The 16580-nt window shown below is 39.6% G+C and overlaps 1 protein-coding gene across 1 annotated transcript in view; it reads left to right on the top strand.

Moving 5' to 3' along the window:
- DOCK2 (dedicator of cytokinesis 2) overlaps window positions 1-16580 on the top strand; it is a 155322-nt gene that overhangs the window by 96154 nt on the left and 42588 nt on the right. The window contains exons 29-31 of the mRNA XM_053956912.1: window positions 948-1046; window positions 2108-2202; window positions 15321-15399. Coding sequence (XP_053812887.1) covers window positions 948-1046; window positions 2108-2202; window positions 15321-15399 — 273 coding nt within the window. The remainder of the gene's footprint in view (window positions 1-947; window positions 1047-2107; window positions 2203-15320; window positions 15400-16580) is intronic.

Genomic DNA, 16580 nt, shown 5'->3' with positions numbered 1-16580 from the left:
GGAACGGGGACAAAATGGTTGGGTGCCACTCTGATGGGACACAGCGAGCCCGAGTGGCACCGAGCATCCGAGCGGCACCTCCGGGCAGCCCCGGGCCAGGGCACTGAAAGGATTCAGGGACATCCAGAAAATGATCCTGCGTGCTCAGCAATTTTGTTGTTAAAATGAAATCATTGAAAGCAGGCTTGGTTTTAAGCCAAGAATTAAAACTTCAGCAAATTAAAAGGAATCAGTAAGGAGGACTCTTCACAGTCTTAAAGGAAAAGTGCAAATTATTAAACTCATTATTATTGCTTGGGAAAGAAACGCCTTTGTGACTTTCAGTAACTTACATGATTTCCAGCCCTGAGCTTTCACTGTATCTTTCAGCATCTTGACTTTAGGAATTGAGAAAGACCTAATACTTCCTTTTGAGGAAGTTTGAAAGAAGTTTTGAGATGTGAAGGTCATCATGTTCAAAAGAAGTTTGAGACTTCTCTAATAGCTGTTTATACACCTGCAGAACATAAAAAATAGCATTTCTTGCACGATTTCTTCCTGTGAATAATAGAATTATTAGAAATTTTTTCATTATAACATATTTTCTTCCCATTAGTTCCTAACAGAAGAATCCTAGGGGACATCATATGCCTTTTAGGAGTCTTAAGGTGATAGTGAGTTATATTTTATATAAGAAGTTTTCTTGACAATGTATGTTTCCATGTGGTGTCTCATTAATGATGCAGCTTTCTCACAAGAGCCTGTCCCCTGGCAAGGCAGCTTTGGAATAATCCTTTTGGAGTTCTTAGTTTGTTTCTTTCATCTGGGCTTGCAAAAGCTTGAATATTATTTATTTTTACATACATAAAGGGATTTTTCAGGCGTTTCACATGCTTTGACTTTAGAAAGAGTACAATCCAATATCTTCAGTAATCCACATGTGTTGATTCTGCCTGGTTTGCTTTCAGAGTCATTTTGTGGCGTGCATGACAGCGATCCTCAACCAGATGAGTGACCAGCATTATTCAGTGTACATTGAAACTTTCCAGACAAGTTCAGAACTAGTGGTGAGTACTAAGTTGATAGCTACAGCATTTGATTTCCTGTGAATAATCAGTAGGGTTGTTTTTTTTTTTTTTGAGTTTCTTGTCTGATTCTTCCTAGAATGAATTCTGTTGCTGTACATTTTTTTGCCTCTGTGTTATTGCACTGCCTCCCTCTTCTAATGGTGGCATTGGACAATACTGTAATCAGAAATCTGGAAAGACACAAATTTCTCTGTTGATCCTGGCACTGAGGTGGTGATGTAATGATCCAGAATAAGTAATGGGATCTTTGTGCTGTACTCTTTTGAGAAAGGGGAAAAGAAAAAACAGCAAAACTTATCCTCAACTCATTGACCATTCCCTCCACACTTCACGCACGATGATCCATTTCCATTTTCACTATTGAGTCAACTCCTGGTACAAGTAACATCGTAAGCTAAATGCAATAAATGCCCTATTCTTGTAGTGCATCCTTTTATTGAAATTGTTTCTGCCATAATTTAATGGTCCCAGAAGGTTTCCATGGTTTTATGTGTGTCCTTTTACATTCCTGCTATAGCTGTCAGGTAAGTCAGGGTAGTGGCACAGGTTTGGATTACATCTACTGTTAGTCCACGGACGCAATATCTGCACTTGTAAAGAACTGATCACTTTCCTTCCTTCCTTAAAGTCAGAGTGGTGCCATAACTGAAATTTTAAATATGGACTAAATGGAGTAAAAAATGAAAAAATCCAGTATTTTTCAAGCCTATTCATTCTTATGCATAGTGGGACTAATTAATAAAAGATATCAAATTTTAATCAGAAGTACTACAACTTTTTATTTCCATTCATTTATGCCTTCTATTTTCTGAAAAGCCCTTTATGATGACTTTAATGTAATGGGTTTTAGCTTCCATTTGGAACTTGAGACTGCTGTTCCACAGGACTTTAGCTCCAATCTCCTATTTACTGAGATCACCAGGAGTTCTTCTCTTGACTTCACTGAGAGCAAAGTGGAACCCCCCCATCTTGGCTCCTTAATCCCACAGAAACACTTCCAAGTGTGTGCTCCCCAGCCTGACTGTGTTTTGTTGTTCCAGGACTTCTTGATGGAAACGTTCATCATGTTCAAAGATCTCATTGGGAAGAACGTGTACCCCTCGGACTGGATGGCCATGAGCATGGTGCAGAACAGGTAAGGAGGGGAGGAGCTCCAGAGCTCCTGCTCTCTGTGCCTGTGGACAGTGACTCCTTCCATACCCTACAAAACACTTTTCAGTGCAGTCTGGAATAACTTTATCATTCCAGTCTGAGGAATGCCAAGAAGGTCATCTGAAACAATCCACTAAAAAGTTTGTTGCCTGTGCTTTAAGTCCACTTAAAATGGAAAGAGTAAATTATTTACTTTTTTTAATCTATTTGGATGTTACCTTTACTGCTGAACTTATTCTGGCTTCTTGTTTTCAAAGAAACACTTTGAGTTTAGATGCTGGATTGTGTTATGAAGTGAATACATTTTTAAGCAAGATTTCTGTTGGCGGCCACCTGTACTATCTTTATTTTAGTTTTGTAGAGATGGTGGTAACACTGAGTTTCTAGAAGTTGCAGAGGGACAGGTCTAAGAATTAAGTGTCAAAAATGCAAAGGTTTGAATGAACTTAGTCCACAGATGCTGTTTATTTGAAATGCCACAGTTGCACATTTCTTCTACTTTTATAATATATAAAAAGAGGATTGGGGATAGTCAGTAAAGTTGATCATCTCCTGAGAGTGCTCAGTCTTGAGGAAAAGATTTGTCAATGGAATTTACAGTTTTGTGGTATCAGATTTCGATATAGGATACATTTTAATCTAGGATTTGAATGGAATTATGTCAAATGAAAAGGTTGGTTGGGGCTTTTTTTGCATTCCGTGATTCAAAAGTGAAGATTATGTTCTAGTGGGTAGTGATGGTTCCAAGTGAGGTGTCCAAACCTCACTTTGTCACTCATGGGCATTAATGACCATGCAGTGGGATCCCTGACCCCCCCTGTGAGGTGGGCAGGGACAGATGTGCTGGTGGATGTGTAAATTCAGGTAATATTTTGTATATTACAGAAGTTTCATCCCTCTTGGTTTTTTGTCTGAGCCAGTCTTTGGCCTCTCAGGTAAAATCTAACTCCTTGCCCATTCTTATGTTGCTGCTGCTGATTGCAATTAGTTTTGATGTGGCAAGGATTACTCTAAAAAAAATAACAGTTTAGTGCTAAACTACCTACAATCATCTGGCACATGCCAGCACATCAAACCTTTCATGTGTAAAACTGGTTCTCTTATCTAGAAAATGCTGTTGACACCTGCATTATCCACAAGTATGGGATTATTTTATTCTGTGAGGTTGGGAAGTGTCTGTCCTTGGTCAGAGAATGTCTTTGGGGCTTTACCTGGTGGTGTCTGCATTGAGTCAGGTCCTGACAGGAAAAATTGCTTTGGGGGACTGTATTTGTGTTCATGTGCCTCCTAATGACTCTTTGGACAAGTTGTTCCAGGCAGGTTTTGTAGCTCTAAGCTTTATCCTGTGTGAAGAAATAAGTCACCATTTTAAAAAATATTGTTTAGAAGCTATTTAATAGTTCTCCTATAAACACATTGCTAACCTAAAATGACTTGGCACTGTTTATACTCCTTGATTATGTTGCTGTTCTCTGGAATGCATAAGGAAATGAGTTATTGATCTTACTTTATGTCTTAATTTTATGTTATATCAACAACCAAGAGGGAGGATTTTTATCAGTCTTTATAGAAATTTGGTTTTGGTTTTTTTCTTTGTTTAGGTGTTTTTTTGAGGGAATGGATGTTCTACAAAATAAATGGAAGACTAATTTAGTTTTCTAGATTTGTCTTGTTAACATTGTTTACCACAAACCAGAGAAGTAGCTGAGAAAAAGTCACAGGGGATCAGGCTTAGGTCTCTTATAATAACACCGAGAGATGAAAAGACAATTAAAACAAAGCCCCAACAAACCAAACACAAAAAATACAGCACAGTGCAAGCTTTGCATTCTCTATTCCCCTGTTATGCCCAGGAGGCTCCATGCAGGTTTTTCCTCCCTGGATGAGGTGTTTTGCCTCGAGTCTCCCCTTTCTGCATTTGCAGAGACCTTGGTGAGGGCTGTGGGGCACATCTGTGTGAGTGTGGTGTCACAGTGGGGACACCCTGGGCAGTGGCAGGGTGTAGCTGGTGGCACTGGTGCCCTCAGGGCATGCAGCACAGCCTGGCAGGCTCCCCTGCATGATGCTGTGTGTTTGGTGGCTTGCAAGGAAAGTGGGAATTGGAGGAGCTTTGCTGTAGGAGGGACTGCAGCACAGAGATGTGAAATCAGTACATTTACAGAGAGCAGAGCAGAGGGAAGAGCATCACCAGCACTGCAGGTCTGGTCCTGTTTGCTGAGCAGGACAATTCCTGATACCTGGAAGTAAAACCAGGCAGTGCCTGAGTAATATCAGGGAGATTTCAGCTAGAGGTTTGATGTGTGGCATAGATGGGGACACACAATGAGAGAATGACTTCTTACAGGGTCCAAAGGGAGAATGGGCACATTCTTGTCCAGGAGAAATTCTGGTGGGTGAGTTGAAAGAATTGGAGTAGAAGCTGAACTGACTGAAGTTACTTACCAAGCTATGCCTGTGTCAGGATGGAATGATTTAACTCAAGTTACTTTAAATCACTATGATAAACAACGTGCTCTTGGCTTCCCAAGCATGCTCAGCCCAAAGCACTTTTGAGGGAGGCAGAGGCTGTGTGTGACAGGCAGTATTCAATGAGCAACAGAGAATGAAAGGGGGAAAGAAATAATGAAATAATTAAATACCTTTAATTTTTCCTGGTTTTTCCCCCCTTCCACTAACAGCAAGATGGGAAGAACACTTTTTTATGACATGCTAGGTAGGGCAGAACACTTTGGGAAACAGTAACATCATCATTGAGGTCATGAAGATATAATATCTGAGTTGTTTTTGTGATCCTCCATGGTGGATTTAATTAACTTTTGTTCTAATTAAAGTTGCTTACTGCTTTCTTCTTATTAGTTACTACTGCTTGTATGTGCACTTTATTCCACTCATGACACCTAGATATTGGCTATTAACTTATTAAAAGCAGTAATTCCTAAGTACATGGCATTTGTGGGGAAATGCTTGGCTGGTTTAGGCAATACCATATAGTCTGTTTATCTTCCAGCTGTTCATAATTTTAATTTAGAGAGATATAATTTCTCCCAGGAAATTAATGTACTTTATTGTCAACATGAAGTGCATGGGGAGTGAGATTGGCTGAGTAAAACGAGCAGTTAGCAGGGTTAGCAACTACAGGGAAAGTGTTCACATCCCTTCCCTGTCCTCTGGGCTTTGAAATGATAATTCCTCACAGGGAAAGTATTTGATCTTATCATAATTAGTACCTAGGATCAGTTTGGTTGGTGTCCAGTCTGGAGTGGCTTAGTGAGTGCTTTGATTGTTTGCATGTGCATTTGGGTTGGTTTTTGAGCCTTGCCCACATTATTTTAAGGTATTTAAAATTTAAATGGAAACAGGGTTTCACCAGCACATTTCAAGGTCAGATCCTACTCCCTGAAAAAACTCCTGCAAGATAACACTGAAGGGTATTTTCTAACACCAGTAGTTTGGCTTTTTCTAAAATATGTTTTCATTACCTGTATATCTGAGTGTTTTCAGACATCTGTCAGAGTCAAGTCTTCCCCAGTGCTTTTTAAGTCTAACTTGAAAGGTTTAACACTGCAGGTATTTGGCAAAAGAGCTGGAATTGTTGTCAATTTTCTTTCATTATAAATACTAAAAATAGCTGCTTACTTGCTGATGAACTGCTTTGTAACAGCCTCCAGCCGTGGCTCTCATGGAGCTTACACTTGGAGCACTGCTATTAATTCAGCCAAAGCTCACTGTGCCTTCAAATCAGTGTCACCTGCAGCCCCAGCACTCCTCAGCCTCCAGGCTGGGCTTCTCTCAGGTATCCTGCTCCTGGCCAGGCAGCAGAGGAATCAATTCCTCCTTGGTGCCAGCGAGGGACTGCTGGGACTTCTGCTCAAGAGAGGACAGTAGGGATTCCAGGCCTGGGTTTTGGTGGGGTGTTTTTTGCGTTTTTCTTTTCATAGAATGGCTCTGTGGCTCCTGAAAAACTTGTTTTCCACATATGTATGCGTGGTCCTGAGCACAGCCTTGGAATAAGTGCTCGAGGCCAGGTTGGACAGGGCTTGGAGCAATCTGCCCCAATGGAAGGTGTCCCTGCCCGTGGCAGGGGGTGAAATGAAATGAGCTTTAAGGCCCCTCCAACCCAAACCATTCTGGGATTCAATGAACTCAAGATGAAAGGGAAAAAAACTTCAAATTAATTAAAATATTTGAGCTGCTTCTCAGTCTTCCATCTGTTGGTGGAAATAAAACTTATATATTTAAAAACAAACAAACAAACAACCCATACCAACCCCCAAATGAATAGTTGAGGTTAGTTTTACCCTGGAAGCTGATTCATTTATGTAACTAAGGTTGGATGATGGTGTTATGACTTATTTGTGCAAATAAGGCAGAATTTAGAAGGCTGATCTGCTGCATGCAAGTAACTCTTTTCTTTGATCTTGTTTTCCTCTGCAACTTTTGACTGATTTAAACATCTTCTTATAGAAATGCTGTTGTTTTTATAAGGGCTTGAATTTTCAGGGGAGCAGAATACATTTATACACAGGCATATGGCATATTGCAGAACTTTGTAATTTCAATGTATGAAAAAATATTTTAAGCAACAAGTATAAATGTATAACGAAAATATTCTTTTATGCACAGTTGCAGAAAAGGGTAAATAACATGTGCAAAGGGTATTATAACATGTGCAAACAAATGTTACTGTTTAGTCATTGATTTAATTGTATACAGTGATAGGATGTGTCCTTGGAGAGTTTGGCTTTGTTATGAGACTAAAAATGCCCTTGTTGAAATGCAGTTTCCCTGTTAATATAAAGTTCCTTTCAGAGGGAAATTTATTTCTTTGTTGTTTCCCATGCTGAGGTATTTGGTACACAATGCCTCAGTATTTTGTATCTCCTGTCCATTAAATCCAGCTTCTTCTGTTTCCTCATTGTCTTTGTCAGTCTCTACAAAAGCCAGTGTCTGTAATCAGGGCAATGACATCAAACACTCCTGGGCAGTGGGGTGAAGCAGGTGAGAGCAGAGGCAGTGCTTTCCCTGTGGGCTGTGCTTTGCTCCCGTGCAGAATTGCACTTCCAGCTGTGGCTGATCCCTCCGTGCTCTGCTGGCAGCTCCCAGCCTGGCACAGTCACTCCCACCTGCCTGGGCCAATGTCACCCTGCCTTGCCATCACCTGCATCCTCCTAGCACAAAGATGCTTGTTCTGCACTAACTCTGTGTGCTGCTGGTTGCTCTCTGTGTCCTGGAATTATCTGCTTTCCAGGAATCTGAACACTTCATTTTGTGGTGGCTGCAGCAGATCATCTGCTCAGCAAGGGAGGCAGCCGCCCATCGTGGTCATGGTACAGAGAGGATGCCTGGTGGCTTTTCTGCAGTCATTTATTTAATCTTTTATCTGAAATGCAGAGAGAAAACGTGCAGGAAGATGTCCCATTCCCACTCCCACTGCAGAGTGCCTCATCTTTTCCGATATCAGCTGCTGGGATGCTCACACTCCCAGAAGAAGGGCTCTCTGAACTAAAAGAAAACTTGTCAGTGGAGAGAACAACTCATCACACACCAAAAAAAACCAAAAACAAAAACAAAATTATATTATATGATAATACAATATATAATACTACATATAATACATACAATAATGATGATAATATATATATTATAAAGTATATATTTTTATATGTATAGCTTGGTAATTGATGTTCTCAGGAAGTCAGTGAGATAAACTGTTACTTTCCTGGATACAACTTCGACTTGCAAATCGAAACCCCTAAGGTTCTTTCCTATGTAGCCTGTTATAAAATGTGTTTAAGTACTTTAATTTTAATAAAACATCTGGGGATTAAGCCAATGAGGAGTATTTTCCCCTCTGTAGAATGTATTTGCAAATGAGTAAAAAACATTGAAGAGATTACCCACACAAACTGTTCTTTGTTACTACAGAAAAGACTAAAAACTCAATACTCATAATTTTCATTAGTTGGAAGTGCAATTGAGCAATCCTTCTGTATTTCCCATTCTGAGAAACTTTGACTAGAACTTCATCTAATTAGAGATTTTCAGGAAATAAAATATGTGCAATTTCCTTGTATTTAACATTATTTTGAACAGTTAATTTTCATTTTTTTTTAACCAGAAACATCACAAAATAACCCTGCTGGTGTATTATATATTTGCTGCATAATCATCTCTTTTAAAATTCGTAGTCTGCTGGTTCAATGCAAAGAAAATCAGTGGAAGAACGGCGAAGTAATTTTGCCACATCAATTCAAACTTCTTTCAAAAGTGGAGGCTGTGGGAGTTAATTACTGTGTGACATCCTGACACAACCATGTTAAGACATTACATTCATCTTTAAGAACAGGGTTTTAGCCTTGTGTCTGATTCCCGTTCTTGATTAGCACTAAAGACAGCATGTGATTGTTAATTTTTTCATTAATTCAGAATATTTCTACTATGCAAAAACTTGTCTGGAATGCACAGAAAAGCAAAGGAGACAGGAGTGAGAAGCAAGTCACAATATAAGCAAAATTAGTGAAAGTAATGAAGTACTGAAACTTCTCAAGCTGATTCTGAGCCCATTCTGGCAGCTCCTTGTATGCTTCATTTTGAAGCCATGAAGTTCTTAAAGCATCCAAAACATCCCATTTCCAGGAGTTTGGCATCAAATGTGCACCTAATATACAGACTTGAAAATGTATCTTGGCTCCTAAATGAGAGCTACACAGAGTTTAAAGCATGTTTTGGGTAGATGCTGAAGGAAAAGCCACATACAAAGAGCCTGTTGAAGGGTCTCACATGGAAACTTGGCTTTCTGGCACAAAACCACTGCACATTCCTGACTTCCTCTGGGAGTTCATTGTGCTGCTGTCAGAGTAACTGACACATTACAGCATGCAGTGTTCTGGAGGCTTGGCATAGCTGTTTAATGCACATTTTTAAATAATGCTAATGAGGAAAACCACGATGTATAATTGAGACAAGCCCCAATATTATAATTGAGACAGGAGCTGGGGCACAGCCATTTTGAAGCTGTTGCTTTCTGACCATGTTATATAGTTACACTCTGGGTGTACATTGGAAAAGAATTTAGGAATATGGCAGTTGCTCTATCATTAGAATTCAATATGAATGGTTCAAGAAATTATTCTTCAGTCTGTAGCAAAGCTGAGTTGACACAAGGGAGAAATATGATGAAATTATTCTCCTTTCTTTGAGCCACTGGCCATATTTTTCCAGTTACCATGGAAGTGGATTTCTTCCCAAGTGTTGCCATTATTGTGCTCTTCATAATTAGGTTTCATGTAGCCACAAGTTTTTAAATATTCTTCCCATCTTGCATTACCCTTCATTTCTAAATCAGTGATTGCCATGTTATTAGGAGATCATTCCTGCTGTTGCTTTGTGGGGATTTTCATTATTTCACCTGTAGTACCTGTGTGGTTTAGTCTCTCCTGTCACACTGAGTGCTTGTCTGGTCTCTCTTTTGTGTATTTTGTACCTTCCAGCATCAGTTTATAGTTGCCATTCACTGCTCCAGTCCTTGACAATGAGCAGCATTGGGGTTTGGGTCTGACCCACACTTGGAATTTTCTCATTCTGTAACGTGCCTTCTTCTGCATGTTCTGCACACAACAAGGAAGAGAAAAGGTGACAGAAGCCCACAGGAGAATCATTTGACTTCAGCTGCTTTTCCCTGGTGTTTGCCTTATGTTACAATACCCATCAGGTGTCTTCTGCACAACATTCTATGAGGATGATACTAAGTTGATATAAATTATGGACAAGTATTATTTTGTCTCTGCTATTACCCACTCCAAATCTCATAGAATTGCCATAATGACCAAACTTTTTCTATCCAAACTCAGGAAAGATCTTTAAAAGTAATAGCCAGTACATCCTCCAGGTCTGCAAGAACTTCCCTCATATTCCTCATCTGTTCAAGTAGAGGATTCACTGATGAAAGTGCTGAGTGATCAGTTTTGGGGATTAAAAGAACACTGAACTTAATGTAACTCCTTCTGGCTTGAATTCTGGACCAAACTCTCTGAAGGAACAGCACTTTGGGTTTGTGGGAAGTTCTGAATTGTAGAAACTATCCATACTTTCACTGGCTTTTAGATGTGACTTTAAAAAAAACATATATGCCATCATTTTAATGGTTTCTTTGAATAAGTTTTCACGACACAGGAACTAGGCTCTTTCAAACTTTCTTTTTCTGTGTCTGATTATCCAGCAGAAGCTCGTACTTGATTCATTCTTTGCACCTGCCATTACCTCAGCATGAGAAGCCACAGCAAGCAGGAGCTGGAGCTGATGCTCATAAATTCCTGAGTGAATTCACTCAGCCTTCCCCTCAGTATCTGGGGTACTCAGCTCAGAGCTGAAGCAGTGAAGTTCCAGATTTTAGAGTCATGTGAACCTGAAAAGACATTGAAGAGCATCTCACTGCAGTTGGGCACTGCTTTAAGAGAATTCACTTGAAGAGTCTGAGGAAAGAGCTGTTCATTATTTTGGAAATGTTAATAGTGCTGGATCTGATTTATGCACCTTTCCCAAAATCCTGTTGTGGACCCACAAGTGTTCGTTGTTTGGAACAAGGTGCAGAAAAAGGCCAGATTTTGCAAAGCCACCTAAGAACAGTCAATGTGAATTTAAGGTTTTGTTTGTTTGGGGTTTTTAGGGGGTGTGGTTTGTTTGTTTTATTAAATCCTCTCTTTGTTTTATGTTGCAAAAAGCTGATGTAACAATTCTAACTAGCTTGCTAAAAATAACTTGAAGTTGCAGATCTGAATTTTAGGTTTATTACCTATTTACACTTCAAAAGCAAGGACAACATGCAGACCTATTTTACTGTTAGACAAAATCATCCTCTTCTGAGGAATAGCCTTGAAATCCTATATTGATTAATATATTGTTTATGAATACAGAATTCTTTCCTCGCTCCATCTCAATCCCTCTGTTTTATTTTGAGGGAGAATCAGCTTGAAATCAAATTTTTATCTTAGGGTGACATGAATTTTCAGTTTATTTCTGTCTTAAATTATTTCTTTGTGTTACGTAAGGTACTGTTCTCCCCTGTTTAGAACAGACATTTAAGTGTGTGAAACTGAGTACAGCTGCACAGGTTTCTATTCTTTGGGCTCTCTTTCCAGCCAAAAAGTTTTAACAAATGTTTCTGACAATGCAATAAAGTAAAGCAGAAGCAGCAGGAAATTCAGAGAGAGAGAGGAAACAGGAGCAGTTGAATCATGACAATTTTGTTGCTGTCCTAAGCCAAAACCCTGCGATTTATTCCCAGATTTAGCCCAGAGACTTTGGACTTTGAAGATCTTCCATAAATCTTCAGGCGCAAGAGTTTTATATGAGCTGTACATTAGAAGCATCAATCCTCATAAACTCAGGGAATATCATTGAAGTTATTGTGGGTAAAGGAATTTCAGCAATTTTAGATCACAATTATTAAAACTGATGAGAAATTAATTCTGTTGTGACTGTAGAAAATTTATTGTTTCATTAAAATTAATTGAAAATGTGACAGTTTAATTTATGTCTTTAAAAATACTGTTTAAAATTATATTTTCTTTTTTTTTTTCACCAAAACCTCACAACCTCACAGTATTTTACAAGTACCTGTTTATTTTCATACTTGTGGCTATTTAATTAATGCCCCTTTTTGGTGAAAGTGGAGACTGAGGCAGGACAGTGAAATCATTGAGGCATTGGCAGGAGGCAGGAATAGCATTCAAACCTACTGCCTAAGTGACTCCCAGTGACAGGAATAGATACACCCTTTAGGCAAAACACAAATGAATGAAAATATTTGGAACTTGACAGCCTGGAAATATTGCATGCTCCCTGAAAATATGTCCTTCCAGTCTGTCAGATAAAAATATTTGTGAAAGGGATATTTACAGAAGACAGCTTACGTATAATTATATTGTATAGAAACCTGTAAATATTTTTAATATTTTCCATGATTTCTACTGGACATTAAATACCTCAGTATTTTTCAGGTGTCCCTGAGGTTTTTCTATATGGCTATAAGTAAAATCTAAAAAAGCTCTTCACAAAAATGTTTATTATATTATTATTTATATTTATGTTTTATTAATATGTCCATATTAGGAAATAGATTTCCACTAAAAAATTTCATGTGTGTTTAAGGTATGATTTTTTTTACTCTATCTTGCATGATATTTCTGTTTAGAGTAAAGTACTGAAAAGTGTGGGATTTTTTTATTGCAAGAGAAGTTATTAGCACCAGATTATACCAGAGTCTGCCTAAACTGGATATTTAGGTGATGTGTTTCGCCATGGTGTTGGAGCAGTGGGGAAATGCACAGAATTTGGGAGTTATAAAAGCCTCAGAAATGGAAGGCACCCCCTCCTGCTCCAGCCAAAAACCTTGAGTGAAGGGAAATGCTCTCCCTGAGCAACTGGAGCTCAAGAACTTGCTTATGTGAATTGGCAAGAAATAAACTTTGTAACTCCAAGGGTCTAAAGCAATGCAGAAAACTGAGCACTGACAAGGCCTTGACCTAAAATTCCTGTTCAGAAGAATAATGATGATGATGAAACAGAATAACCTGTCTTGGTTCTGCCAAGCTGTGTGGGGTTTTGTGCTGCCTAAAATAAATCACTCTTCTAGAATCCCCTTTTTTGCAGCATCTTAAACTGTTTGTGTCAAGTATCAGGCAGCTTGGAGGAGATAAATGTCCCCATGTGAGTGGAGCTTTAGGGAAGAATGTGTTTATTTGCTTGTGGGCAGTGTGGGACAGCTTCCAGCGGGAATCACATTTAGGAGTTGATCACATAAAGGTGGCAGAGCCTGGGAAGTGGCACTGGGGGCACAGGGCAGCCCTGTGAGTGTGCTCAAACCCTGTGAGTGTCACAGAGCAGTGACAGCCTGCAAGGACAGCACTGAGCAACATCTGCTTTCTTGAACTGGAGGAGATTTTATGCCATTTGGCTTGTCACAAATCAACCCCTTAATTCAGCTGGCAAGATTAGCTGAGCCAGTGCTGGAAGATGGGATCAGAGGATGCTCTGGACGGTGGGGAGGAAGCTCAGCTGAGTGTGTGGGGTGATGCTGGGAGTGACACAGCACCAGCAGAAATCTGCTACCTCCCCTGCCACAGCTCCTGCAGCGTCCCTCTGGTCACCTTAGCAAAAAGGACTTGGCAAGATGTGACAACGTGCATAGTTACTGGATTTCCACCATCCCATCAGCAGTACAGGGGAATGTTACATGGGTGGAAAGAAATTCTTCTGTAGGTTTTCACAAAGAACGTTTTCCTCCTGGAGAACCTCACCCCCAGCAGGGGATCTCACTCCAGCCAGTCACTGCTCTAATGAAGCAGGCAGCTCCTCCTTTGGGTGGTTGCTCAGTGGTTACGTGGCATTCCCTCTTGTAGGCTTGCCAAAAGCTGAACTTTTGCTTCACCTCCCTCATTAAGAAACTGAACTTAGCCCTTCTGATTTTTTTTTTTTTTTTTTTTTTTTTTGTGATGAGACTAAAACTCCTTTCCCTGACTGCTCTGTTTCTCCAGTGGCTCTTAGAGGGCTGCCAGGGGAGCAGTGTGACAGCAGAGCTTGTTTGCTGTGTTCCACCAGCCTCCAGTGACCAATGGCATTTAATTGTATTCCCTTCAGTTTAGTCTTTGATGTGTCTGATCACTTCTGAGCCAGGATAAAATCCAGGCATTTGCAGCATCCTGCAGCAAAGAGCTGCAGAGTTAACACAGAATCTGGGTTTCCTTATTTTGGATGCACACCCTGGTTGTGTTCAGGGCTCCCTGGTGTTTCCCTGAGAAGCTGTGAGCGCTCAGTCTCTCATCTCCAGAGCAGTTTGGATTTTATGGATCCTGTCACCTCCCTCCTCTGTCACATGTCCCTGACTGAAGGTCATTTCTGTGTCACAATTATTTGCGTGGTTTCCTCTCTCTTTTTCTATTTGTTTATCCTTTTGAGATGGGACACCTAAATACCACAGAGAACCCAGCACAAGGACACAGCATTCCCTGGACAGTAACATATGGATATCTTGTCGTTTCTAAATCTTTTGCTGATAATCCTAATTATTGAATCATTGCTTTCTCTGATGTGGCTCATCACTGAGATGGTGGGGATTTCTGGACCTGGCTGTTGTAACTATTAGATCTTTTTCCTGACTAGGAGTATCTAGTTGAAAGCCAATCATTATATTTGAACAGTTAGGATTGGTTTTCCCTTGTGTTCACCATTCTGTTTGCCCTTACAGTATTTTCCATAGAAATATTTCCACTTAATAGCCTTAAAAAAATTACCTATGAAGCAGAGGCAAATGATCACTTTCAGTCAATTTCCAATTTTGAAAACAACTGAATTATTAAAATAAACTTTATAAATATTTAAAGATACAATTGATTTTTGTTTTACAAATGTCCCGTGCTGGGAAGTCAGACAAAGAAATTAGCTTTAGAAACATGACTTAATCATGCTGCATTAATCAAGAGCTTAAATAGGTGCTGCTTTTCAGGCTGGGGGGGTAATGCTCATGGTCTTATTCTTGGAAGAAGTAACTGTATAGTATTTTGAATGTGTATTTTCACTGTTTGGAATGGTTTTATAATCCACCTGGGGAGGAAGGTGTTGTCCTGCCCTCCCCACCTGTGAGAAAACAGAAAAGCTGCACTTTATATCTTTGAAGTTCAGCTCCTAAGTAATGATGTGAGCACAGGAGCTGTTTCAGCTGTCAGACCCCCAGAGGAGGTGATGCCACCCTTGTGAATGACCTGGGTTTGGCAGAAGGTGACACTGGATTTGGAAGAATTGCTCTGTTTTCTCAGGAATGCAGCAGAGTGTGCAGCAGGAAAAATGAAATTCTATTGTCTGACCTTTCCAGCAGAGATGGAGAAACCTTTTTGACAATTGTGTAATTTTTGTAATGGGTAAAAAAAGGGTGTAATTTTTTCATAAATCCAGTGCCACTGTCCAGATTGTCACCTGCTGTGTTCATGTGTGATGCTCCCAGTGTGCTCAGTGCCAAATGTGCTTCCACCAGTATCACACACAGTGGGTATTGATTGCCAGAGGTTACATTCATTTATCTGTATCACTGCTTTTTTGGTTTTTTAGAGTCTTCTTGAGAGCCATCAACAAATTTGCAGAGACAATGAACCAGAAATTTTTGGAGAACATGAATTTTGAAGTTCAAGTAAGTATTTGGGGTTTTTAGCTGAGCCAAAGCAGCATGTGCACATCTCCAGAGCCCCTCCTGGGGCTGTGGCCCCGTGTCAGTGTCAGACTGATATTTAGAGTTTCAGATGGGCTGTGGATTTGGGTGGGGCAGGATTGGACCATCTTCCATGTGACATCAGAGCTGGGCTTTGAGGATTTATGATAAGGCAACCAACCAGAGTATTTTCTTCTGTAACTCTGCTCTAGACTAGCAAGCAGAAAACTCTTTTTTCTTTCTTAGCTAGCCAAGTGAATTCAGCAAGTCAATCCCAGACGTAACACACGGAGCCTTTACAATATCAGTGCTGTGGATGTAGGACAGAAAGAGCTTAACTTTGCTGATTCCTAGAGTATTTGCCACTTAGAATTTATTTTTGGCTTGTAGTCTTCCCTGACAAGTCTATCTTCATCTATTTGTTATTATTAGTTCTTTCTGTAATCATTTTTAATTAGGGTTAGTTGGGTTTTGTGTTTGTTCAATATCATTCTGTTTCATTATGCCTTTTACCATGTTCATCTTCCTTTAGATGAAAATGAAAATATATGTCATTTTCACATTCACTAAATTGGTATTAAAATGTAAATATACTTTTAGATTCAGGATTTGTCACGAAGTTCTGCCTGATCATGGTGTGTGAAGTTATTCTGTTTCACCCTTTATATAAAGTTCAGGGCTTTATATTTTATGGTTCATCCCACAGATTTCAATCTGTTTTAAATGATTCCACTTGTGCTAAAAGCTGCTTGGGAATTGCTCTCTTGGTCCTCAACACAAAACCCCTTGGTCCCAAATAGCTGCAGAGGAGCCACATAAGTGGTTACACAGGAAAAGTTTGAAAGACAGTAGTGAAAAGAGAGGTAAAATATTCATACTCAGTTACAATGGCCTCAAGTAGGAAATGTAGAGTTTTCCCTGCTTTATTTCATTAAAAATGTTTTACCTTCAACAGGTGTGATTATACAAATGTTTATATGTATGATGGTAATTAAAAATTTTGAATCACAATGAAAGATGTTTCTTCCAACGACCTTAAAATAGATTTTTTAGTAAGTATCCCTGTTGGGAACTCTCAGGCCCTTGACATATTTATGATATAATCTGTCCTGGGCTCTATCAGTTTATTAACAAGCAGTTTATAACCTATTGTTCCTGTAGCA

This window comes from Vidua chalybeata, chromosome 15 (genome assembly GCF_026979565.1).
Source record: "Vidua chalybeata isolate OUT-0048 chromosome 15, bVidCha1 merged haplotype, whole genome shotgun sequence".
In the NCBI taxonomy this organism is placed as follows: Eukaryota; Metazoa; Chordata; class Aves; order Passeriformes; family Viduidae; genus Vidua; species Vidua chalybeata.
The sequence above is the reverse complement of the archived record's forward strand: the minus strand, read 5'-3'. Positions and strand labels throughout refer to the sequence as shown.